The 25,251-nt window shown below is 39.0% G+C and overlaps 10 protein-coding genes across 10 annotated transcripts; 4 read left to right on the top strand and 6 right to left on the bottom strand.

Annotated features, from left to right (window-relative positions):
* Positions 1–920: 920 nt before the first annotated feature.
* Positions 921–1,647, bottom strand: BATDEDRAFT_37026 (uncharacterized protein). Its single transcript, XM_006679532.1, has one exon. The coding sequence runs from the start codon at positions 1,459–1,461 to the stop codon at positions 1,063–1,065; it is 399 nt and encodes a 132-aa protein (XP_006679595.1). The 5' UTR covers positions 1,462–1,647; the 3' UTR covers positions 921–1,062.
* Positions 1,648–3,436: 1,789 nt separating this feature from the next.
* On the top strand, positions 3,437–5,271 carry BATDEDRAFT_37025 (uncharacterized protein; the record flags this gene model as incomplete). Its single annotated transcript, XM_006679531.1, has 5 exons — positions 3,437–3,469; positions 3,735–3,940; positions 4,093–4,210; positions 4,309–4,671; positions 4,745–5,271. The coding sequence occupies 5 exons, from the start codon at positions 3,439–3,441 to the stop codon at positions 5,137–5,139; spliced, it is 1,113 nt and encodes a 370-aa protein (XP_006679594.1). The 3' UTR covers positions 5,140–5,271.
* A 155-nt stretch (positions 5,272–5,426) lies between these two features.
* Positions 5,427–7,914, bottom strand: BATDEDRAFT_19784 (bifunctional aminopeptidase/epoxide hydrolase; the record flags this gene model as incomplete). The annotated part of the gene is made up of 7 exons (XM_006679331.1): positions 5,427–5,794; positions 5,910–5,986; positions 6,069–6,279; positions 6,414–6,508; positions 6,570–6,772; positions 6,889–7,602; positions 7,675–7,914. 7 exons carry the CDS (start codon positions 7,912–7,914, stop codon positions 5,463–5,465), a joined length of 1,872 nt encoding a protein of 623 aa, XP_006679394.1. The 3' UTR covers positions 5,427–5,462.
* A 501-nt stretch (positions 7,915–8,415) lies between these two features.
* On the top strand, positions 8,416–10,302 carry BATDEDRAFT_89091 (uncharacterized protein). Its single transcript, XM_006679661.1, has 8 exons — positions 8,416–8,432; positions 8,553–8,743; positions 8,819–8,854; positions 8,936–9,141; positions 9,221–9,509; positions 9,587–9,670; positions 9,758–9,903; positions 10,025–10,302. The coding sequence occupies exons 2-8, from the start codon at positions 8,610–8,612 to the stop codon at positions 10,261–10,263; spliced, it is 1,134 nt and encodes a 377-aa protein (XP_006679724.1). The 5' UTR covers positions 8,416–8,432; positions 8,553–8,609; the 3' UTR covers positions 10,264–10,302.
* A 931-nt stretch (positions 10,303–11,233) lies between these two features.
* On the bottom strand, positions 11,234–11,724 carry BATDEDRAFT_7075 (chromatin modification protein; the record flags this gene model as incomplete). Its single annotated transcript, XM_006679274.1, has 2 exons — positions 11,234–11,365; positions 11,491–11,724. Coding segments are annotated over 2 exons (366 nt in total), but the record flags the coding sequence as incomplete, so codon positions are not given.
* Positions 11,725–12,090: 366 nt separating this feature from the next.
* Positions 12,091–13,339, top strand: BATDEDRAFT_11916 (uncharacterized protein; the record flags this gene model as incomplete). Its single annotated transcript, XM_006679289.1, has 4 exons — positions 12,091–12,180; positions 12,303–12,479; positions 12,633–12,912; positions 13,089–13,339. Coding segments are annotated over 4 exons (798 nt in total), but the record flags the coding sequence as incomplete, so codon positions are not given.
* Positions 13,340–13,456: 117 nt separating this feature from the next.
* On the bottom strand, positions 13,457–14,011 carry BATDEDRAFT_89408 (uncharacterized protein; the record flags this gene model as incomplete). The annotated part of the gene is made up of 2 exons (XM_006679584.1): positions 13,457–13,942; positions 13,964–14,011. The coding sequence occupies 2 exons, from the start codon at positions 14,009–14,011 to the stop codon at positions 13,457–13,459; spliced, it is 534 nt and encodes a 177-aa protein (XP_006679647.1).
* A 54-nt stretch (positions 14,012–14,065) lies between these two features.
* Positions 14,066–15,367, bottom strand: BATDEDRAFT_89407 (uncharacterized protein; the record flags this gene model as incomplete). Its single annotated transcript, XM_006679583.1, has 4 exons — positions 14,066–14,243; positions 14,306–14,667; positions 14,732–14,962; positions 15,035–15,367. 4 exons carry the CDS (start codon positions 15,365–15,367, stop codon positions 14,066–14,068), a joined length of 1,104 nt encoding a protein of 367 aa, XP_006679646.1.
* A 278-nt stretch (positions 15,368–15,645) lies between these two features.
* Positions 15,646–18,752, top strand: BATDEDRAFT_89088 (uncharacterized protein; the record flags this gene model as incomplete). The annotated part of the gene is made up of 12 exons (XM_006679660.1): positions 15,646–15,768; positions 16,175–16,342; positions 16,421–16,504; positions 16,627–16,881; positions 16,958–17,098; positions 17,195–17,243; positions 17,326–17,496; positions 17,569–17,632; positions 17,703–17,982; positions 18,073–18,172; positions 18,254–18,588; positions 18,656–18,752. 12 exons carry the CDS (start codon positions 15,646–15,648, stop codon positions 18,722–18,724), a joined length of 1,839 nt encoding a protein of 612 aa, XP_006679723.1. The 3' UTR covers positions 18,725–18,752.
* Positions 18,753–18,808: 56 nt separating this feature from the next.
* BATDEDRAFT_25409 (uncharacterized protein) lies at positions 18,809–25,175 on the bottom strand (the record flags this gene model as incomplete). The annotated part of the gene is made up of 7 exons (XM_006679382.1): positions 18,809–19,794; positions 19,877–20,029; positions 20,130–22,559; positions 22,716–23,070; positions 23,153–23,341; positions 23,478–24,455; positions 24,699–25,175. 7 exons carry the CDS (start codon positions 25,173–25,175, stop codon positions 18,809–18,811), a joined length of 5,568 nt encoding a protein of 1,855 aa, XP_006679445.1.
* Between the last annotated feature and the right edge of the window lie 76 nt (positions 25,176–25,251).

Here is a 25,251-nt window from a genome sequence, read left to right as displayed (position 1 = left end):
CATGTTCAAAGTAATAACCAGCCAATAGTCTGGATTAAACGACAACACATGATGACCGATCGTCATTCCAAACACCAGGACAATGGAAAGGGTTCAACATGTAGAGTCAATCATTCCACCACAATCAGAATTGTAAGTGATTGAATATTGACACTCTTGGATCACAAAATAATTAGACACACGATCGCATATCTTGTCAATGTTGCAATGCATCGTATCGATCAGTTTGATGAAAGTGTTTTGAATCTGATACATGACTGTTATTTTATAATGACGGCAGCTTCAAGGGTGACAGTCAGCACTTTTGAAATGTATATTCAGAAAACGCCAAATACACCATATAGTCGATCAATATACAAGCATTGCTGTTGGTGTATAATCAACTTGAGTAGTATACTGTGTTGATATTCCCAATTGCGGTGATACACCCAGTAATCAGGTAATGTCAAATGATCAACCCAATTGCATCTACAATCTATTATTACCGCATATATTGATCCATATTTCAACATGATGCAATAGATTATGCTAGAATACAACATGTTCAGTTGTTTATTCATGCTGTTACTGATATTACTTGATGCATGCCACTGGTCACCGACATACTTGGTTGTTCAATTGACCAATGAATCACTCTCAGCATCCACTCGTGTTTAGTTTGGATTAAACTGGTTTGAATTCATTGGTGTTGGTATGAGATTCCAACAAACCTTGATTATCATGTGTGTAGAAAGTTGAAACATTGTCATGATTCAGCTATTCTGTACAAATCTACTTATTAATGGCAATTTTAAAGTAAAACAAGTTTTAAAATGTGTTCAAACAAGTCTAACCCTGACTCGAAATAGTCACCAACACCCTTTACACCATCAAGCTTTAAAGCAAGCTTCGGACACCGCAAGACAAGAATAGAATTAAATAGTTACGAGTTATGAATCAATTGTTTAAAAGTGATAATAGAGGATAAGTTAAAATAGTGCGTTTTGAGCAACACATGGTGGAATAAAACCCGATAAAGTATGCAACTATGGCCAGACGTAATGATAGAACAAGGAAATGCTTTTATGGATTGACGTCTTTGGTGATCCAGCGATCAGTCTGCTTGTGATGAGTCTGGGATAGATACATGACCTCATCAACAGCAGGAGATATCTTGCGGTGTTTGGTGCGAGTATGGGGTTGATTTCCCATGTTCAGATGGTCTACACCATCAACATCAAGCAACAAAAGACAAAAGTTGGCCCATGCAACTTTGTGATGTTCCTGTATTTCAGAATTGGGTTTGGCTGCAAGAGTGGTGGGTAAAGTCAGATCTGTAGTTTGCTTGAGAACAGATGAATGTGAATCATCATCGATGGGCGGAGATGCAGTGTCCGAGTGAATGTAATCCAGAACTCCTGGCTCACTAGCCATAGGGTGATGATTTTCGGACACGAGCGGACGGAGATGATGGTTTCCCATGAATGAAATGCCAGTAGTTTCCAAAGTATTTCCAGAAGCACAACATGCTGCAAGTGGTTTAGAGGCATTCTCAGTAGAGTCTGCCTTTTTGTTCACATCGATGCAGTCAGAAAGAGTCCTGACAGTGGACGGAGCATAAAGCGATGGCAGACGCACAGGACTTTGTATGTCCAGTCTGTCCTGACCTGGTTGAGGCCAAGCAAATGATGCACGGCGTAGTGATGAAATGTTTTCCCAAACCTTGAGGCGAACGGCTTCCCAATCGACATTTGGTCTTGAAGATCCGTGGTCTGCAAATGGAAGTGGAACTTGATGGTTAGTTTGCAGGGGATGATCTGCTGACATGACCAGATGCAGAGCACCAGAAAGACGGTATTGTTCCTTGGTGCCTGGCAAAAACCTAGATTAAATTGAAACAGTTAGAACATGCATACTGTTTTTACAGATAAAGCTTGTTCAAAACAGTGGTGCCAAGAATAGGATAACAAGTCATGATATGGAGTCAATATTGAGTTCAACACGTCAGAATGGTATATCGTAATTAAACCCTCGCAACCAAGCACATCACCCCGTAAAATACGAGTAGAACCATATTACTATACGGTTTCCATCCATAATTTAAAAGCATAATTAAAGGAATAATAAAACTGGCTCGTTCCATTATTTTACTAGAAAACAATGAAATACACGGGTCATGACTCACCAGCAAACTTCACCATAGCGAGAACCGTGAAGAATGTCAGCAACACTGCCTGACCGAGAATCAGCAACAAAAACCAGGACATTGCCCAGGATGTCGTTGGCTGTTTTCGGTTTAATGTTTGCACAAGAAAGACGAAGAACATCCATACTGGAAGTAATGGAGTCGCTATCTATAGACGTAGATGGTAAAGCGGTATCTGTATTCAAACTCCCAGTCATACCAACAGCACTCTCATCAGGGCTAGATTGAGTCATGAAACCTCGAAAGTAAATGGTTCTATTTGCAGGACGACCAAAAGCCTTGATAGTGGCCAAGGATACATAAAAGTTGTTGATATCTTGGCATTGTCGAATAGACTGTTCAAGCTGAGCTCTCCACAGCGGAGATTGAGAAGCAACAGGAAGATTTGCGTTGAATAACTCAGGCTGGGTAGTTTGTAGTTGCATTTGGTGGTCGTGCTCAGGGTGTTGAGAAGGGTTAGAATGAGTAGTTCTTGGGATATTGGAGGTATTACTATCCAATATCAAATGGGCTTGAGAGGAGCAACCCTGACCTACAGGCATACTTTGAGCAGTGATGTTCATGATGTGTTGGTGAATCTCGCAGATGGTCAGATCTGATGGGAAACTTGGTTCGTGTCGGATGAAATCTACGCGATTGACAATCAAGATTTTAACGACTCGAAAAGCTTGAGTTTTGAGAATGATATACAATGACTGCTTGTGCATACAAATCTGACTTGTTCCCAATCAGATCTGTAATAACTGGATATCATTTATATTTGAATGATCAAATCCAGTTTTACGCTCTTTTACATGCACAACATCAGTTGTCATTAAATAATACATTATATTTCACTTGTGTTATTCAGCAATAATAGTACACTCGATTGTATACACTTGAAAATGTATTTAATCAACCCGAGTGTATGACACTAAATAACTTGAGCCAGAATGAAAACGTATTATATTTTAAAATACGAATTTGAAACCATCGAACTAGTTAAACCAAACATCTGGATTACAATACATGGATCTGGTTTTAAACTTGTCGATCGTACAATACATAGCTATTCCCAAAGTTGAAAATCAGATGATTTTGATTCAAAATGATAGTTTGTATTCAAGTCGATTCATATTAGGAAAACACGAATGTTCAACTGTATTCCAAGCAAAATAGTGGCAGTGATACAAGATAATACAAAAGCGATCCATTCCATGTGAATATGGCTGTAGCTGCTCGCGCAATCTTTTCCCGACAAATCAAAACCATCAATGGCAAGACTCAACAAATCTGCCCAGCTGAGTAAGTTGTTTTTACTGCAACATGTATTCCATAGATCTAGATGATTCTAAAACTATCCAGTAATAGTTTTGAGTAAAAGTTGAATTTCTTCAATATAATGTGTTGATATTTTACAAATCCATTCCTGTGTAGTCTTGACTGCCAATATGGGATCTGTATCTAGTAGAACAAGTGATGGAGAGATGTGTGATGTCATATAGCAAAGTATTCTGCTAGCCTATTTGTCTTGAGCAAACCTAATCAGTTATCTACATTATACTTGCAGACCTTTCAGATACCAATATTGCTGGTCTTGGTACCGAGCTTGAAAAGCAAGTTCGCTTGAATGCTGCCAGGACAGAGGAAGCGTGGAAAGGCGTTGGCCAAACCCCTGGCACCAAAATATGGCGTATAGAGAAATTCCATATTGCTGCATGGCCTGAATCTTCCTATGGCAGCTTCTACTCAGGGGACTCGTATATTGTTTTACATGTATATATATTGACCTTGCAGTTTCATATGCTCTACTCGATCTTAGTGACTTGATTGTTGCACAGTAACTCGAGTAGACCAACTATCGCCACAATCTATTTTTCAAGTTTATTGTGGACTGGATCTAATCATCTTAATCTTTTGTTAAACAGACTTACAAGAAGCCAGACACACCTGCTCTTTTTCATAATGTTCATTTCTGGCTTGGACTCCAGACTACTCAGGATGAGGCAGGAACAGCCGCATACAAGACAGTTGAGCTTGATGATTGTAAGAAAGTATTTGAGGGTGTTTTGCTGAAATCATAATTGTCCATGCAATGATTCGAGACCGCCGATTTAATCAATATCTTACTTTTTGCAAATCAGTTCTTCATGGAACCCCTGTGCAATTCCGTGAAGTTCAAGGATCTGAGACACCGCTGTTCTGTTCGTATTTCAAACATGTCCATGTTATGGAAGGTGGTGTCGAGTCTGGCTTCAATCATGTCAAACCAACAGAGTATGTTCCACGTCTTCTCCAGATCAAAGGAAACAAAAACAACATTTCGATACACGAAGTTCCACGTACTTTTAAGAGTATGAATAGCGGAGATATCTTTATTGCTGACGCAGGTCTCAAGATTTATCAGTGGAATGGATCTTCTGCCAATGGACATGAAAAGTCGCGCGCAATGGAGTTTGCTCGTGCACTTGCTGGAGAGCGCAAAACCGCAAAGGTTGAGGTTTTTGGTAGGTTAAAGCTGTGTTTGTGATGTGGTATTTAGTTTACTTATTAATTTGGCTTGGATTGTTTGATCTGAAGACGAAGGTGATCATGATGCAGAGCCCTTCTGGACTACAATTGGCGGAAAGGGGCCGATATCTTCTGCACAAGACAGTACTACCGACTCTGCTGTGTCTCGAGAGGATCGCAAACTATTTCGAGTTTCGGACAGCACTGGCCCACTTCGTACTACCCTGGTTTCGACTGCTGTTATTAAAATGGATATGTTTAAACCCGACGATATATTCATTTTTGATGCTGTCAGTCAAATTTTCACCTGGATCGGAACCAAAGCGTCCAAGGAAGAGAAACGCATGGGTCTCCAGATCGCTCTCGAGTATCTAGCCTCTACTGGTCGCTCTCTTACACTTCCTATCAGCCGCGTTGTCGAGGGAGGCGAAGGCCAGACCTTTAAATCCATGCTGGATCAGTAATTTACTTATCTGCAAGGTATAAAAACAGTTGCTCTTATTCTTTTCATCAGTTGTATCATGCCGATTTGGACGACAATACGAGTGATCAAGACTTTTTTGAAATACTAAAGTTGCAATAAACATTTTTATCCCAAAAAATGAGCAGCTGATTTGCACTTGCTAATTTATCAGAAACAGATTTAGGAGCGAGGGTACTGGAAAATTTTGTGGATGAGAAGGTCGGTAGTTGGATAATATCAGAGGGGTGCATAATTATAATTCACCATAGTTTGAAACAACAACATCCACATTTGAAACCATTCATTCAATATTGCAGTATCAGATCAAAGTCCAAGATCTTTAGCAACCATGCCAGCACAAATGGGATGGTAAAAATCTCGATGTTTCAAAAAGGTAGATTTGGAGAGTTCGGCGCCGTTCTTGCATTTATAGAGTGCACGATAGAGCGGTCGAACAAATTTCATTCTACCCACTTGGCTGATAAACTCGACAACCTCTGGGAAAATACGCTCAAGTTCGCTGGACAAGCAAAGCATCTGCCAGCAAAACTTGACCTCTGCATTTTTTATCAATGATAGACTGTATATGCGATCCATGGCATCAAGAGTGTGTGCTTCAAAAGCAGGCATGTCTAAAAGTTTCTTTAAAAACATCACTAAAGTTTATAAAGTAATTGTTGGTTACTGATCTCGTTGTTTGAAACATGGCAGTAGGAGAAATACACGCTTTATGCACTTTCCAATATTTAAATCACAGCAGTTCAATGTTACCTTTTTGGTTTGAGTCTAGTTTAGAAAACTCCGCTGCATCAAACTTGGGATCGGATTCTTTGCGAGACAAGTTCCATCTATTCAATAATCCAAGTCAATAGTGTGAGTATATACAAAAATACCAACTCATGTAATTTAAAAAAGTTTCTAGTCTACTACCTTTTAGCCAAATCTTCGCACGCATGGGCAAGTGATGCATCAAATTCATTTTCCACAACCGGCATTCCTGGCTTATTAAACCACGAGTCCCAGTCAACAGCATGTAGTACTGAAAGTTTGCTTCCGTTTTCAACTTTTCCAAAATACTCGAAAAGAAATTTGTGGAAATCTGCAGTGGTAATAGACTTGTGCGAGAATTTCTCTACATGAGCTGTATTGTTTTACATATCAGAACAATATAATGTCAGTTAATATTGAGCAAAGGTATACCTTTGATGAATACGTAATTGGCCAATAAATTGAACTTTATCAAATATGGGATCAAGATATAATGATTAGTCATACCTTTGACATATGGCTCAAATACAGCAGGTCCTCCAACGAGTTTTTCCAAATAAAACAGCAGATTGAATCCTTTTTCATACGGTACAGAAGAAAAACTACAATGATGTTGTTAGATAAAATCATTGTTTTAAACCAACCGTTATCAAAGTTACTCACGCATCATCAGGATCCTGGCCAGTCATTTTGGGGCAAAGACAGGTGTATTCCATATGACCCGATTCCTCATAGTGTTCCACGGCTTCGCGAAGACTTTTCATGCCAATAATGGCATCAAAATGGCGAACAGGCTCACCATGCAATCGACCAGCAATCTTACGTTCGATGAAAACGGTAAATCCTTCATTAAGCCAAAAGTGTTCCTAAAGTAGCAAGGCACGGTTAGTAAAAGCAATTCCATGTGCCGCATGATTTTAGTCTTTCAACTATCCATTTTAAAATCACGATTTTTAGTAATATATAAATATGCAGCGCTTACCCAGTTTTGAGTTGTGACGAGATTACCCATCCAGCTATGGGCAATCTCGTGGGCAACCACATCGACAAGCGAGCGATCGCCTGCCAGAAGCGTAGGGGTGACAAAAGTAAGACATGGGTTTTCCATACCTCCGAATGGAAAAGATGCCGGAAGCAAAAGTAAGTCGTAGACTCCCCATACATATGGAGTAAGCAAGTCTTCACCGGTTTTGATAAAGGATTCGGTATCAGCAAATTCCCAGGCAGCTGCCTCGACAACCTCAGGCTCAGACCAAACAGTAGATCTAGGACCAACTCGTTTTCCATGAATATTTCCTACAGCAATGGCAATCAGATAGGAAGGAATGCTAATCTTTTGCTCAAACTTGAAGGTCTTGTGTTTAGCAGATGCACTGCTGGACTCGCCGGCATTGACGGCACTCATCAAGGCACGAAGTTCAGCGGGAACAGTGAGTTCGGCCGAATAAGTATGTTTGACACTGGGAGTGTCCTGACAAGGAAGAAGACTGCGCGCATGAATGGCTTGACATTGAGAGAACAAATAAGGGTATGTTTTGCCCACAGTTTGACTGGGATTGAGCCATTGAAGAGCAGTGCATTTGGAAGTAGTGGAATACTCGATGCGAACAATAACTTTTTGGTCGCATGCAAGAGTAGATCCAAAGTAGATCGTCAATGCTGATCCAAACAGATCATGACGGGAAGCCACCTCAAACTACGACCAAAATAATAACATGAAAAGAGTATAAGCACACGCTCATAAACATGTACAAACCAAATCAATTACCTTTAATGAAGTCGAATCAGTTGCAATAACGACCGATTTCACATCAACATAGGAAGAATCCAAAACAACTTTGTTGGCTCCAGAAGCTGCAACAATACTAACAGTGTGTTCAACAAATCCATGAAGGATCTTGGCATCAAAGTCAGTAGTCAGGTTCAAGTGAGTATGACGAATAATGGCCTCATGCGAGTTTGCAAATGAGTTTGGATCAGTTGGGCATAGGGTGGGAGTAGCAGCCATAATTGTAGATGTTATCTTGCTTGAATATGAATTTTTGGGTTCAAAATTAGAATTTGCCACAAGGTCACGGGATATTTCATGTCACGTGGTGAGTAGTCTGGATTGAGTCGATTGAAGTTCATTGGAATCCGACTTTCCGGACAACGCTGCAAGTGCATCGGATGATATGTATCGAGGTTGGACAGGTATCAATTGCAACAATCAAGCCTTTTAAACAGGCAGTTTATTGTTTTGCTACTGCAATATATATTATTTACTGAAATTTTTGATTTTAAATATGATTCTAGTGTGGGATTCAGTTTGGTGGTTCGCTGTTTAAGCGGTTCGAGAACGAGTAAATTATGCGATCATACATTCTTGTTTGATGCATTATGTTGCATCTTTGTCAAATCATATACAGGTTTTTATGTTCATCCATTTTTATTTGTTTCTTGACATTACATAGGAATCAGTCCAAACTTGTTCCAATATACCCATTTTCAAACTTTCAACAATTGGTGCTTGATACTGAGAGAAAAGTAATGTTCAACATATATTAGACACAACCTGCAATGCGATGCGTCTTTGATCAATTTTGATCCCTGTACTACTGTTTATCTAACAAGATTGCAAGGGTGTGGATTGCATTTGATTTCTAGACATGGAGGAAACGCCAGCACGATGATTCAGATATATTTCAAACAAAGTATTTTGATATGGGCACTTCGGGTAGAGGTAACAACTGGTCGCATGGATTTCTTGAGGAATCCAAGTTGGATCAGATATTGGATTCGTTTCGACGATTGGCAGAAGCGTCGTTTCGTTATGATGGATGTATGATCACACACAGGTAATTGTTGATGCGTTTGGTAGTTTCTTGAAATTCGAGCAAACCATAATTTGGCGTTTCTTTGAAATAATGCAGTTTAGCTGGTGGTACAGGATCTGGGCTTGGTTCAAGGTAGATTTTTTGTAATATACATTGTGTATATTATACAGTCAACTTGGCTAAGATTGCTGTTTTTATTTCTTGGTGCTGTAGAATGGCTCTAGAATTGCGTGATTTATATCCTAAAAACTATATCATGTCATGCTCCTTTGCGCCTTTCAGCTCTGGAGAGACTGCTCTGCAAAACTATAATGCATTGTTGACATTGGCATCTCTGCAATCAAGTGCTGATTTTATTGGAGTGTTTTCAAATGATGCAATATTAAATACTGTCACCAAACAGTTGGGTTTGGATTCAAGTATGTTCAAGTTCCTTACAAATCATTGGAAATCATTCAATCAATGATGCTAAAATATTATTTATTTAAACTTGGTTAGGCCGTAATACGCCTTGTGTTAGTATAGACACACTCAACTATTGGGCATCTCAAACACTTGCAGGAATCATGCTTCCAATATCTCCAGTTTCTCTCGATCCCATAAATTTTTGTGACAATTCTTTAAATCGATACACTGGTCAAGAATCAAACAAGGTAGTAGTGTCAGACTCGGTCAAACCCTTTTCAGGATGGGATCTTATTACTCGCGTTACACCAATGCCTTCAATGAAACTGGCAATGTTTTCATCATCACAATCAATATATACAGCTTCAAAAAACATACCCAAGTAGGATATTTTGAAATTTGTTTAACGACAGGTCGCTGATTATTGTTTCAAAACCAAAGCTAATTTACCTATTTTAGACACGCACATACTATAGATAGCTGGGAAGACCATTTCACGCAACTTCATAGAAACATGTCTTTGCCAGTAGGACATCGTCGAAAGTATATACTTTTTATCTAGAAATTTTCGAGTTTTATAATGGATCAACTTTGTCACTATTGGCTAATACGTATTTTTACTTTTTTTAGTTGCATCGGTGCGCAACTTAATATCCGTGGTGTTCAAGGTGTCGAGTTTTGGAAAAGATGGCCAGAAATGCAGAGTAAATGGTTATTAAAACTTGGGCTTTCTACTCCCAATACTTGCTTGGATGTGAGAATGTCGTACATTTATGGTAATTAGTGTTTCTTTTTGATGTGTCTATTTCAAAAAGGACAAGTTTTTAGTTTATGACTTACATCAAAATGATTTTTATTATGGGGTTTAATAATCTTTGAACAATTGTTGTAATCTAGGGCTTGATATGCATTCCAAGCAACGATCTTTGGACCTGTGCTATAATTCTGATGATATTGTGCCAATTGTAAAAAAGGTGTATGACCAGGCTCTACATATGTATTCCCAGCGCGCGTACGTTCATTGGTATGAGCGATATATGCAAAGCCGCACCGATGAAATGTTTAGCGAGTCTTTTGAAGCTGTAAACTCTATTTTGGATTCATATTCAACACTTTCTACAAATCATTTGTTATAAAGTTGAATAAAATATAAACATTTATCTAGTGTTATAATTATCGGTCTTGTGTTGTTAAATGAGTTTATTTTAAAAAAGAATAAGACAGAGTTACCAAGACATTGCAATGACAGTCATATTCATGTAAAATGTAGCACTAAATAGGAGCGTCTGTAATAAACAGCCAATCTCATGGAATGATTGGTGGCATTTAAACTTTTTAGTTGACCGGTATTCTTTGTAGCGATTGGCATGAAAACAGCTGTTGCGCTCCTGGAATTTCAGTCTTTTCTAAATTATACCGCAAGTATATCTGTGGTTCTAGGACACAGCAGCGTTGAGTGTACAGAGTTGTATCGACAATATTAATCTCACCATCTGAACTGCAATGAGTCGGGTGATTGTGCAATCTATAGCTATTTTAAAATAGAAAAGAAGCATGTTTAAAAGACCATTTCAGTTTAAAACCATTATTTATTCCAAAACAAAATAGAATCCATCACCACAAGATAAATACAAAAGTATTCCATTTCATGTGAATATGGCTGCAAGTCCCAACGCGATTTTAGGTCGTTTATTAGCCGTCCATATCATAGTCATTATCTTCGTGCTCCTGTATTGGAAGGACCGAAGCTGGTTGAATAATCTGTGATGGGGCTGCTACAGGAAGTGCCGATGGGACAGGTAATACCACCTGCCCAATTGTAGACATCTTCAAAGTATCATTATTGGCAAGATTATTTGTGGTTGAATGCATGCCAGCAACAGCTGACGATCCTGAGAAAGTTTGCGCAAAAAGAGATATAGGAGCAGAAGATGATGTGTTCTGAGTAAGCTGCTCAGCTAGTTTCCTTTTTACAGTGTTCACCTAAATCGAACCGATTGCATAAGATTGCAAGTAGTTTAAACAGTGTCATATTTCCAGATTCAGTATAAATCAGTTCTATATACTATGTAGATGTCCGCAGATTCACATATCAGTATAGACACTGCTTACCTTTGGTACAATTTGAAAGTTTGCCTTGGTGAGTGTGTTACGTTCAGGGGGAAGACGGAGTCCAAACTTTTCTGGAATCAAAGGTAGTGGAATGCAGTTTTTCTTTTCAGCCAGTTCCATCATAGTCTGCAAGAATTGAAGATATTAGTACTTGAATTCAGTAAAGAGAATCCATATTAAATAAAAAGCATCCTGATAAGCAGGAATGTGGTAGTGACTGTCGACAGATGGAGATCTAGTGCTGCACTTACTTCTCGAGAAGGTGGTCCAGTGAATGAATGCGCTACTCGACTTTCAATAGCCAGTCGAATATCATCCACTTCTAGATCCTTGTGACCCGCATGATCAGCAAAGACTTGCGAATCTTGCAATACATCCTGTACATATCTATGTGCAAACTCGAGTAGTTGTGGAATGATTCTTGGTTCATAGTCATCAACTTCAGCTGCCTGCAAAATAAGAGATATTAGTTTTGCATCACGGGGCATATCTAATGGATCGCCTTTAAAGGCTTCATAGCTAGGCATAGTGCCAATATTAGAGTTGCTGTTCAAGTTGTAGTTGACAAGAGTTGGCTCAACTCAAGCCAGTCTGTTTCACGTGATGTTGATAACACTTGGTTGTCACATGACTTGAATTGGATTTACGAATGCGCACTTTCCCATCCAATCTGACAAGATGCGCATGAAAACTAAGATTGTACATCCTTCAGTGCTAATCAGTTAATACAATACACATACTGTTAGGATTTATTTTATGGTGTTTTATTTATCATTAATTCGTTGTATCGATTGATTAAACATCTACTGTTAGAGCTTGGTCATACTCTTGAACGACTCCATAAGCACTGGATATTCCATCTTTCCCCAGATCGACTGCATTTTACTATTTCAAAAACAGATTTTAATACAGGCGTTCAAGTTTGGGCACAGCTTGGAACAGTTTAGTATTTCTTTTTGCATGATATAGCATGTCATGTTCTTCAAAGCCACTATTCTGCATTGGGATGACATTGACAGACCATCAAGTTTTGATTGAATGCTTACGTTGGTATTGTTTTCAGGAAACTCTTTTTGAAGATTACAAAATCGAGAGTGTGAGTGACAATCATATTTGGCTGGAAGTAAAAGGCGATCATCTTCTTCGTGCTCTCAAGTCTGGGCAAAAGTCTGTTCAGATGATCATGCGGCTTAGTAAAAAACAAGGTCTTCCTGTACTCTCATTTACCATCACCAACCAGGTGAGTGTTGCATTTATTCCGACGATTGTCAGGATGCCATTAGTTTAGAGCAAGTGTCCGAACACTTTGCGCTATTTGCCGTGGTGTCCGAATCTGGTGAATGCTTTGAATTATTTGGCGTTTTTGGTTACACGCTAACAGCCTATTGAATAGAGTCGCATCGGTAAGCTTATCATTTTGGTTCAAGATGTGCCTGTGAGGGTCATATCCCCTGACAAAACACACGAGTTTCGCGAACCAGCCACGCCTGATTTTGATGTGCATATTCTTATGCCACCAATTTTGAGTGTTCGTAACATTGCTGAACGTATGAAAGCGGTCGGACAGCGTCTTGTTATCTCTGCCAATATGAGCGGTCAATTAACAATGGGAGTATCGAACGATATTGTCAAAATACAAACGTTTTTTAAAGATCTGATTAATCCAATACTGGGTAAGCCTATTGTTCCATACGTGCCTGATCAGATAGTCATGTCAAACATATTCTACAATGCGTTTGATTTTATACAACGAAATAATCTATGCATTTTGAGTTACTAAACCTAGGGTACTGACTTGATTTTTTGTGTTATAAAACATAATTGGATGCAATGTTGCATATAGATCCAGTGCAGGTCGATGTCTTGACCTGTGCAAGCACAAATAGAAACAAGGCCGAGTTTGCAGAAGTTGAAGTGGATATTCGAGATTTTATCAAATTTGTACAATGCTATCAGCTGCATCCTTCCAAGATACTTTGCTGTATCAATGAGCAATCGTGTCTTATTTTCTATGTAGTAATGGGTGATGACGATGAGAGTGATACATTGGACGATCGAAGTGGATCACTGACATATCGGATTCCACTTCGCACAAAATAAATTGAACATTAATATTGGGCTCCTTTTGTGTAATTCATGATGAATTGAGTGCATATAGATACAAAACGAGAATATTTTTAGCACCACTTGAAAGTGTATACCAACTAGTTTATTGAGTTATGCGAGTACCGGATGTTGTTTTTTACTTTTGGTGTTAAGCTTTTCTTGGACAGCCGTGCTTTCCTTTGGTGAATCGTTTGAGGTTACTGGATCATCCAGCACTGAATCAGAAGATGGTTCTGGTATACGATTTGAATTTATGCTAGGGTTTAAAGTGGGTTGAACAGATCGAGAGTCTTGTGGTACACAACTGTCGTTCAGCACAACACCTGCCATTTTACTTTCAAGACTATCAAGATCGTTCAAACGCTCCGACTCAATCAACATATCAAGCTCTCGTTGAATATCCTCATCGTCAATAGACGAGTTTTGTGAATCCATGATTGATTGATTGCCGCTATGCAGTGCATTCTCAATATCTTGATAATCTGCAAGAGTATCTTGTAAGTCGGCTATTGTGGATTCTGTCAACTCCAAGGACAAGTTCTTGTCCTTGATCAATGCCTTGAGTGTGTTGCTTCCAGAAGCATACGCAGCCAATACCTAAACACGTTTAATTTTTACCAAATGATCAACATATGACGTAGCATATAGTTTAAGACCGTCGAACATATATAGTATTAGTACAACTTTGATAAATCATAATTTAACCCATACAAAACCAATTCAACTTGCATCTGACTCTGACTCTGAATTTCGTAGCTTAAGCATGATTCCCTCGAGTGTTTCCAAGGAAGCCATGCGCTGTGTATGTACTTTCTCCAATGTCTTGCGTTGGCGAATCATTGAAAGAGCTTTGCCACGCAAGTTTTTAGAAAGGGCTAGCTGAGCTTGTTGTTGAAATCTAAATTGCAAAACAATTGGTGAAATGGGATGGGAACTTGAACAGTATATGCCATGACTTACGTGGCCAATTTCAATTCTAGTTCTTTTATCTGGAGAGTAAGTTTCTTGATGGTAGCCATGATGGACACGATTCCTTTGTCGATGTTTGAGATATTTAATTGATTATTGTGTTTTATATTTGCAAGATGCATTTTTATAACAAGGAATTGATTATCCTGATTTGAGTTTTCAACACTTTCGCATGCAGCCATATGATTTTGTTTAAGAAACTGTAAAAGTATTTGAGCATCAAACTGAGAAATAGGTTTAGGAAAAGCACCTGATGCGTCACAAAGATCCCTAAAGGATGGCATATCCATTGTTCGATCGATTGAGTAGCAAACAGTTTTTTCAAGATATGCCGAGACTTTTTGAGCAGCAGCCTAGAGTTTAAAAAGAATGAAAGGTATATAAGAGATTCAAACCTTGAATAAATGATAAACGTACCTGAACCAATGGGATAATAATCAAAATACGATTAGTTTGTAACCATAAAATGGGGCTTGAGCCAATCAATTGTTCAGCAGACCATTTTAGCGGAGTGATCAGCAATGACTTGAGTGCCCATCCAACACCAGAAACCAGTTTCATTGCAGAAAAAGAATCTTGCAAAGGACGCGGTGAAATGGCCATAAATTGGTCGAGTGGAACACATGAGCCATCAGACACCATTGAAGTCTATAGAATTAAACAGTATAAATGAGATGGATAAGAGATTGCAAGAATGAAAGTTTAAACCATTCAAGTTACCAAGACAGTATTCAATCCCAATGGAGTTGTACTACGATACATGAATCGATGATTCAAATGAAGAGGCAGCAATGCGAATACAGACGGAAGGGGAGGATCGTTACGAGAAGACAAGGATGATTCGTTAAAGGACACAACACTAAGCAGTCCGAGTTCAGTAGTTTTCTTGATTAGTTGAGACCAGAATGACAAGAGAGAATCGTATGAAACAGCATTGTCTTGAGTGCGCTCAAAGGGGAAATCCGCAAACAAGAAGCTTCTCTGGTCGTAGTTTGACCATTCAGACAGAGATTCCAGAAACAAAGCGAGACGAGAGTCTGTGTTGACTTGCATATTCTGTCTTGTTGAATCTTGTGTGTTGTCGTGTGTTGTTCTTGTTCTTCTGTCCAATCTTGTTCTCCTGTTCTTGTCCTGTTCTTGTCCTGTTCAATCTCGTCCTGTTCTTGTCGTCGTGTGTATGCAATACTTGACTTGCTTGCGGCCCTCCTCAGGTTAAAAAGTGCGGTTTCATTCCAGATGGCGTTTTGCCACTTTCGAGTTTTACTATTTCTTATTATAACTGCAAGACTCGCATTCAGATTTGAATTGTCTTATCAACTCATTGTCTTAGAATGTCATCATATGTTGTTAAACGAGGCAACGTTGTAGTCAAAGAAGAAGGTCTCTTGTCTTTTACATGGTCTAAGCGATGGCTGGTGCTTCGGGAACAGACATTGACCTTTCATAGGAACGAGGTTGGAATATTGTTTCAAGACTTGTGTACTTGACTGCTGTTTATTAGTAAACTTCAAGTACTTTGTATTCAATATTGCTCGTATCTAGCTTGAATTTATCTAGCATTCTCCATTTGGTGCATGTTTGGCTACTGGTGTTCCAATGGTTTTCATGCCGGGCTTCACCCAATAGTGCTTGTCATCCTCTTTGATATATGTTGATACTGCTGAATTAGATCGACATTGCTCTAGTCCATCTTTGTAATCAATTTTGACTATTCATTAGCTGAGGCTTTACATTGTCGCAGTAGCCATTTTCAACTCACTACTATTACCATATTGGTACCACATCAGATAATGACTGGTTTGTCAAGCACTTTCCTTGCTTACTGATATTCAATCGTTTTTCTTGTGCTATTTTAAACAGCAACAATCCCATCAAGCATTGGCATTAGTCTTTTTAAAAGAGGTGGAGCGAGTTGAACGAACTGATATGCGCGAGTACTGCTTAGAGTTGGTCACCAAAGACAAGACTTATTTTCTTTCATTCAAATCTGACGATGAATTGTACTCTTGGATTGACGAGGTCTACCAGGTAGATCGTGCTAATTCAAGTTGTATGCTTGATAATTATACATTTGTAGTTTTCTCTAATTATTGTGTTCATCTATAGCGCTCACCATTAGGAATATCAACTCCAACAAACTTTAGCCACAATGTTCACGTTGGCTTCGACTCAAACAATGGTGTATTTACAGTGAGTTATACGTTTGAATTACTCCAGTTCACTGACCTGCTTCGACTTTGTGTCAACTGTTGCATGGTCTTGGTACATACACATTTTGAAATATCTAATGAAACAACTGTTTATTATAACAGGGATTACCCCGAGAATGGAAAACCCTTTTGGAAACATCAAAAATTACCAAAGAAGAAATGAGCAAAAATCCACAAGCTGTGCTTGATGTGCTCGAATTCTACACTGAAAACTTGGCACCCTCTCGACAAGAATCAGCAACAGAATCAGCCATGACTCGATCGGATTCAGAACCCTCACCGCTATACAAACCTATGAATTCCTCTGCTTTTCGCGCTCCAAACCGCTCTTCATCCATGGCAGATATGAATATGGAGGTATTCTAGATTTTATGATTATGTCTAGTTGAAATGTTTTACAACTCGTACTGATTTCCTCACGCTTTATTATCAGTCAATTGGTCGTGCCCTTCCTCCCACTCCAGGCGCACAAGGTCGATCTAGCGCATCTCGACCCATTCATACAAGTGATACCAACGTTCATAATAATAGTATGCCAAGAAATGTGAACGGAAGCCTGGCTCAAAAAGCATATGTATGTTTCAAGGATAAACATATGATATACTTGCATTTTGACAGTATCTATTTTTGAAATACTCAGTCTTTATTTCCCAACTACTGCTATAAATAGAATGGACGCTCCGAAAGAGGCGATCGTCCTGTTCCACCACAGCTTCCAAGTATGTCGAGTTGCATTGTTGTTCAACTATTGCACAGTATATTGTGTTTACTTGCTAAAGTCATATGGTGTCATTTACATAGAGATTCAGGACTTACCACAAGAAAGACCAAACCTATCTTCTGCATCTAAAATCGCTCAAGACATTTCAAAAGCTTCATCACCGTCTGAACCCGTGGCACAAGTACGTAAAAAGCCACCAAAGGATCCTAGACTGTCCACTATGTCCGAGGCACAGATTATGGACAAATTGAGTAAGAAGTAGTGCAGGGTTAGTTGGGTATTGTCTTGTTGATCAAGCTAAATGTATCAATTTATTTTGATAGGATCTGTTGTTTCAAAGGGCGATCCTACTACTCTTTACGCCAAGATCAAAAAAATTGGACAGGGGTTAGTTGAAGCCATCTTTCCATGTATTTATGTTTTGTTATCAAGGGTTTGACCACGTTTCTTTATATAGTGCTTCTGGATCTGTGTTTATTGCACGCAACAATGTAACCAACCATAAAATCGCCATCAAACAAATCGACCTTGCTCATCAACCTCGCAAAGAACTTATTGTTAACGAGATTTTGATCATGCGAGAAAGCCAACACCCCAACATTGTCAACTATCTTGACAGCTTTTTGGTGCGTGGGGATCTTTGGGTCGTCATGGAGTTGATGGAGGGGGGACCTTTAACGGATATTATTGATAACAACAAAATGCTGGAGCCGCAGATTTCTACTGTTTGTTTTGAGGTATAGCACTGCAGTATTATCTAATCAGTATGTTTTGTTGCTGGTAGCATAATATACTTATATTTTGTCATGAACCATGCATTCTATCAGACTCTCAAAGGTCTAGACCATTTACACAAGCGAAATATCATTCATCGCGACATCAAATCTGACAATGTGCTTTTGGACTCACAAGGTCATGTTAAAATTAGTAAGTGTCGGGTATATTGTTATGGAATATGTTTTATTTACTCACATTTGCTACGCTGATTGCACCAATGATTGTGTACAGCTGATTTTGGATACTGTGCAAAATTAACCAACGATCGTTCAAAGAGGGCTACAATGGTTGGTACACCGTATTGGATGGCTCCAGAAGTCGTCAAGCAAAAAGAGTATGGCAACAAGGTGGATGTTTGGTCTCTTGGCATTATGGCCATTGAGATGATTGAAGGTGAACCGCCTTATTTGGAGGAGGAGCCTCTTAAGGCATTGTATTTGATTGCAACAAATGGTACTCCCACACTGAAAGAACCAGAAAAGATCACACAACAGTTTAAACATTTTCTGGGAAAATGTCTCGAGGTGGACGTGTCCAAGCGTTCTACAACTGAACAGCTGCTAGAGGTATGTTTGCATTCAGTCTTTTCATATTGCCGTTTATTATATCTTACGACATTCTTGAACCTTTTAGCATCCATTCATGCGTATTTCCGCCCCACTTAGCTCACTTGCTACACTTATCAAACGAGTTAAAAAATAAACTTTCAACTTATTTGTATTTGAAATTGAAATTAGCTGGTATACAAACTTTTTGTGGCTCAATTTACATATTATTCTATAGTATTTACAGAATCTTTAAACAATTCTCTATTCCAAGATGGACAAATATTTGTGTTGCTAGCTGCCTTTCTGGCTCGTATTCCTGTACTTCTCCACTGATTCGCCAGCTTTTTATAGCCATCACTCCAACCATAAAGCGCATATCACCTGTTTTGTTTGGCTCAAATCGGTGTGCCCAGTCGCGTAAAGCCGAGGGTGTGTCCATTGGGCTTGAAATGACTGATCCATCTAAAACACGAATTAATCCTCGAGTAAGCAACAGCATAGGTTCACACAGTGCGTGCTCTTTAAATGGCTGAAGAATGCTGATCATTTTCATTCCCAGCAATCTAATACGACTGCGATCTACATTAAATGATGCAGTAGACTCTTCAGATACTGAGCACGTAGATAGTGTTTTGGAAAATGTAGCTGGAACACTACCAAGCACGCTCTTCAACGGCATAGGTTCGCATGATGATCGATTATTTAGGCTCCTGGGCACCTCGGCAACATCTAAGCTCATTCTGCGATATACGCCTTTTATTTGTGCACCATAGTTGTCTTGAGTAAATGTACGTGTCACTGGTCGGGTCGATATATTTTGATTTTCTATCAGTAATTGATCCGATGGCATAGTGAATACTCGTGCCAATGATTTTTGTACTGCTTTGGATCGGCCTGTTTTAGAAAACTGGTGATATGTTCGACGTGATCGAATGGTTGTGGTGTTGCTTTGCTCAGTCATGGAATACATCGCCAATACGCTGAGTAGCACACTGTAAAATATTTGATTATTAGAATAATGAAGTTTTGGAATAAGCTCAATGATTTGTTCCACACATGCCAGACAACTGTCAAAGTTTTTCTTTGCAAGTTCAAGTTGTGCAAATATGCCTTGAAACTGTATACGTAATGAAGGTGGTGCTGATTTATAGTTATAAGACATATTTTCACAAAACTGATGGGCTGCCATTGTATCACCCTGAAGCACTGAAATTTGAGCAATAACTAATCCAAAGTATAAATGGACTGTTAATTTGACCATTCAATATGATGGACTGATTGCTTTAGTCTGCAAATAAAGTATTACCAGAATCTGACCACAATGCTTTTATAGTCGCATCACTTATACGACATTCGTGTCCTCTTTGCTTTTCAAGTTCTAATGCTTCTTTAAAGTGGCCATCAAATATCAGCATAAAGCATCTTTGATGGCTACAAATCAACCAGCCATTAAGATCACCTGAATAACCATATGGCAGTATGAGTACTTATAATCTTGTTTATGATATTTAGAAAAAAACTTGATTATATTTGGTCAAATCTATTTAATTTATGCTTACCGACACGGCTGCAGAGCTCCATGCCACGGATTGCCCATTTCCGAGCATCTGTCCAATTACCGCATGCTGTCAAATACAACGTGCTGTATGTAATAGTGACAGTGTCGTTTGTATTTTCGGATAGCTGATTCTGTAGGGATATGGATCGATCTGCTAAAAATTGAGCAAGCTTTAACTTTCCAGAAAACCATATTTTCAGTGCGTATGTGATCAGTAGTCGAATACGAGCTTCTGCTACGTGATGACCTAGACCGTACGAAATATTCAAATGAAGAGAATTGCATGCAATTTGGTCTCGTAGTCTGGCATCTGTTTCAAACAGGTAGTTGGACATTAAAGCTATTGCGGGCTCCAAATGCTCGAGTCTGTCCAAATACTTATTTTTCACATGTTTTTCGTGGAATAGTAATTCCCATTGCTCGTGATTGATCAAATGTATAGTAGGTTTAATATTAAACAGCATTTTCCACATCCATTTAAAACTTTGCTTCAATACCATTGCCCACCACTCCACATTTGTTTTTGGCCAAGAGTAATTCAGTAGACTTATGGCTATTAGTATGTGACGCAAACATTGAGTCCTGTTGATATTCTCGAGTTTACCGTGATTAAAGGCAACTCCAAGTCGAAGATGCAGCACTCCAAGAATTTCAGGTCCCAGTTCATCAGCAATATTCATGTCTGCAATGATTTTATCCATTTCAATAAATATTGCTCGAGTCTCCATGTAGGCTTCAGCAGACGCGCAAATATATGTTCCAAGCATCATCATGTACTGGATGCGTTTTAATACAGATATTCGATCAGATAAACCAGCATTCTGATGATGAAGACAAATCAATGGAATAAATATAGGCTCATTTTCGTCAGAAAGATTGCGCTCATAAAACCGAATAAGTTTTAAATGTCGATTTTTGCGCTCTTGTTCGTTTAGTTTTTCGGTGTATATTGTTTTATAAGCCATGCCGTGGTGAAACATATACGCCGTTTGGAATGGATAATGTGGATCATTTTGCCGAGATTTGATGTCAATCTTGTCAATCATTCCAAAAATATCATAGACTACAATGAGTGCTGCCAAACGCTGAATTGATGTCTGTCGTTGATGATCATCTGCTTGAACTGATCCAATGTGTCCAAGTACACTCGAATCGTTCCATAAAACAGCAATTTCCTCCAAAGAAAAATGCCTGCCAACCACTGAAGCACAGCGTAAAAATCGCTGAAACTCTTTAGATCGTATATTGTCATATTGCCAGATAATCAGTTTAGAAAAGGAGCTTGGAAGTCGTGTTATAAGTTCCTGGGGAGGTAAATTGAGAACCAATTTTCCATCTTGACATGTTACATGGTTGGATTCAACGATATAACGAGACATGTTTTTGATAAAAGATGGGTTGCCATCGCAATGTAGTTTAATAACATCAATAATCTCCTCGCTAATTTCCTTTGCTCTGCTGGAATACGATGTGTGCATGTATCTCTCAATGCTATTTTTTGACCAGCCGCGTAACTCGATTACTTCTGTTTGCGGCATGTTTTTAACTTGTGAAATCAGCGCAGCACGATAATCTGGTGACTCTGATGCCGCCAAAACAATCACAGTCTTTTCACATTGTCGAATAATATGCATAGTGATTTGCCAACTTGCAGAGTCCATCCAATGTACATCATCAATAGTAATGGCAAGATGCCTGACTGCAGTGATCTTTTTAATGAGTCGCACTATCAGCCTAGATAACAAAAAGGTTCGATTGTCTGGTTTCAGATCTTTAGTAGCTTTGGTATCTGGAATGTCTGGTAAAATAAGAGCATTTAAAAGTGGAAGCGTAACATCTGGATCTTCACCAGCCCTGATGAGAGCATTTCGATAAGCTTCAGACACATTTCGACTAATATACGAGTCTTTTTCTGAAAGAACGCTTATTCTAGAGCTCTTGCGAATTTCCCCATATTTAATCATTTCAGATTGGTTTAATGGGGTGTCTAGCGTCTTGTTTTCTTCCAAAGGAACTACTTGCGCAGCAGTTTTACGTTGAAAATATGTTGAAAATTTACTTTTTTTGGCTGAAACTGGTAGATTGGCTGTAGTGGTGTGAGATTTATTCATGGATACGCCTAGTTTATTTTGAGAATCCAAGGTAGAAATATCAGTCTGATCGGTGCTGTGTTTTGACAATGACTCGGCCAAAGACGGAAACAGTCTTGAAATCTTTAATGCATTTAGTGCTTGTGCAGTCTGCATAGTTGAAATGTCCTGTTTAGCCAAATTGTTTGCGGATTTGAGCACGTTTTTTGCTAGCATATTTCGACTTTTAAAACTGCTGAATATATGGTTGGGTAAAACGGTATCAATCAAATCAAACAATTGTGGTATGATAATTGTATATGGATACAGTGGGTGTCGAAACGCTTCATATTCTCTGCATTCTGAAAAACAAGTGAGAAAACTGGAGTTTTCTAGTATCTCTTTTGTACGATTTATCAAAAATGTTTTGCCGTATCCTGGTGGTTTCAAATTAATCAGCTATATTTCCACATTGTTCATCTATCAAATAATAGTCAAGCCAGTTTATATGTACAAACCTTGAGATCCTTCAATCAAGATGGTTTTGGCATCCTCGGACGTTATGACATCAGTGCATATTTGTTGAATTCGTTCTAGTTTGTGACGAAAAGCAATGCTAGAATCTGTGTTGGTAGGTTTATCTGATGCCGTTTCCTGTGCCCCTTTACATGATTTTGACGTGTATGCAGCCGTATTGAACGGAGCAATCGCCATGAATGTTGAAATTTTGAATTCATTTGCAAAGATTTGCGGAATCCGCTCTGCAGATACTGGATACAAAAATCCTTCAAGGAAAGTAGACTTGCAGCTTGCAGATGTTGCTTCATCCACCAATATTGAATCATCCATTGCCATGTACCCTATCTTGGTATCCTCAACAGAAACATGATTAGCTTGATAGAGATTGACCATGAATTTGAAAAAAGCTTAAAATACAATAATGAGCCATACTCACCATTTTAAGACCAATAGTTGTGAATTTTCCAACAAGTCGAAAGTCACATCTATGCCTATTGATTAAAAGTCCTTCATATGCCCGCCCAGAAGAAACAAAATATGAGGTACATACTTTTCCATTTGCTGAAGATTTGAAGATAGATTCTCGAATTGACAATGCTGTTTTTACAGCCACCACTTCTGGATCCTAATGTTTATTGGCAGTTGATTTGTTTCAAGAAATAAACATGAGTCGTTCTCTAGGTTCATTAAGAGTGTACTGGAAAGCACTAGCAGTGTATAGATCTAGCAACAGAATTCAACGTGAAAAAAGGTATACATACATTTTCAAGATTTGACCATACTCCGCCGACAGCGCATACTAGCGATATTGAAAAATCGGGATGAGCAACAACTCGATGTAGAATCATGCCGTGATGTCGACAATGCTGGAGTACAATTTCCATTGGCACTCGAGTTATTTGGCAATATTTCAGCACCGATGATACAGTATGACTAACGTTTTCGGGTTGATCTGTAAGGGGCATCTCATTGGAAAGTGGCTTGATTCTCACAATAACAATACTCGTTTGTGTCCATGATCCTCCAAACAGTGACAACCCTTTTCGCTGGCGTCGAAGAGCGCGTAGATGGAATGCGGCTCCGTCCGTAAGAAAGCTCTCCAGTACAGTGGATACAGGGATATGTTCGGTAGTAGAGTCGGCATACATAATACTATCGGAAAAATATCGCACTGAGTTCTGAAGTTCAGCCATTCCAACGGCCGGTGGCGACAAAATCTGAGAGTGCTCTCCGTGGCGTAACTTGACGATGCCGCGTCGTTTCAGTTGATATTGCACCAAAGATGCAGAGTTGCAATCAATAGCCACTTCGCCCTCAAAAATCTTGTCTTTTAGGCAGTCTACTGCTGTGGTCATGGCACTTCCAAATAAAAGATGCTCCATGTGGATTCCTCGGACACCAACATGCACATCAATTATACTTCCTGACCCAATGACACATCGTGCAACGAGTTTAAGACCGGAAAATTCTGGAGATATATCTTCGAGAGCCCATACTTCAGATTCACCAAGAAAGTTGACGCAGAGAGTACAGCAAATGATTGCAGACATGATGGCATTTGATCTGTTTGAGTCATTGAATAGGAATTCTTTAGAATCTCCTTGGAAATAATCCTCGTTGTCAGCACTCGAGTTTTGAGTATTTTTAGCCCACGACTCTTGATGGCCGACTGAACTTACTTTTGGCTCAGTATATGCTCGCCAGTACACATGAATGGTATCCCCTATCATTCTGCAAATCTGGGTTAAAGCAAATTTTTTGCAATGTATAGTTTCTGGCAAGTTCTTACGTGACTATATCGCCATGACAATCTTGAATAATATCAATAACCTAGATTTTCCAAGAATAAGGGTAAAAATCAAACTCTAATATGCTAAATTTATCTGGGTTGTAAAGTTGGGATAGATTTTCAAGCATGATCTGGACGACTACAAAATATATACTTGGCCCACAGTGTTTCATTTCAAGAAAATAGTATTTACCTTGCTAAGATAACTTTCTAGTGAGCGAGCAATGAGTTGAGATGGAATATTTCTCAACTTTGACAGCTGTTCGACAAGAGCACTATATCCAACCATTTCAATAATTGCACACGCTCCAATTGACTCTTCTGTTTCGGGCGGGTCGTCTAAATTACCAAAATCTGATGTGAGGGATTCAGTCATGCTTTCATTGCTTCCTAATAAACTTGGATGTACATCGGTAGTGCTTTCACGAATAGATCCTGAATATTGTACCCGCAATTTTCCTAGAGAAACTAGACTTCCCAGAGGTGCTGGATTTGGATTTGAATTTGGATTTGGCATTTCAGAGCTTCGACGAGTCCCATTAGAAGGAACTATTCCATGCTTTTGTAACAACTCGGTTGTTGCATTAGTTGTCTGCTTTTTCTTACAGTATGCTCTTACTTGTTTTGATACAAACTTTGGCACATATGTACTTTCGTTCTGATATGACATGTCACAGCAGATTGGATAAGTTTTATGGAGTCGCGAATGATTTTTCTAGACAAAACCGTGCGAATACTCGAGCTAA

Source organism: Batrachochytrium dendrobatidis (assembly GCF_000203795.2).
Source record: "Batrachochytrium dendrobatidis JAM81 unplaced genomic scaffold BATDEscaffold_7, whole genome shotgun sequence".
NCBI classification, from domain to species: domain Eukaryota; kingdom Fungi; phylum Chytridiomycota; class Chytridiomycetes; order Rhizophydiales; genus Batrachochytrium; species Batrachochytrium dendrobatidis.
This window is presented reverse-complemented; position numbering and strand designations above follow the sequence as displayed.

Excerpts from the sequence above, each read along its gene's own strand:
- BATDEDRAFT_37026 (XM_006679532.1), bottom strand. The coding sequence starts at position 1,461 with ATGGGAAACCATCATCTCCGTCCGCTCGTGTCCGAAAATCATCACCCT.
- BATDEDRAFT_89091 (XM_006679661.1), top strand. The coding sequence starts at position 8,610 with ATGGGCACTTCGGGTAGAGGTAACAACTGGTCGCATGGATTTCTTGAG. Across the intron at positions 8,855-8,935 it reads GGATCTGGGCTTGGTTCAAG|AATGGCTCTAGAATTGCGTG; the intron begins GTAGATTTTTTG and ends TTGGTGCTGTAG. Across the intron at positions 9,904-10,024 it reads GAGAATGTCGTACATTTATG|GGCTTGATATGCATTCCAAG; the intron begins GTAATTAGTGTT and ends GTTGTAATCTAG.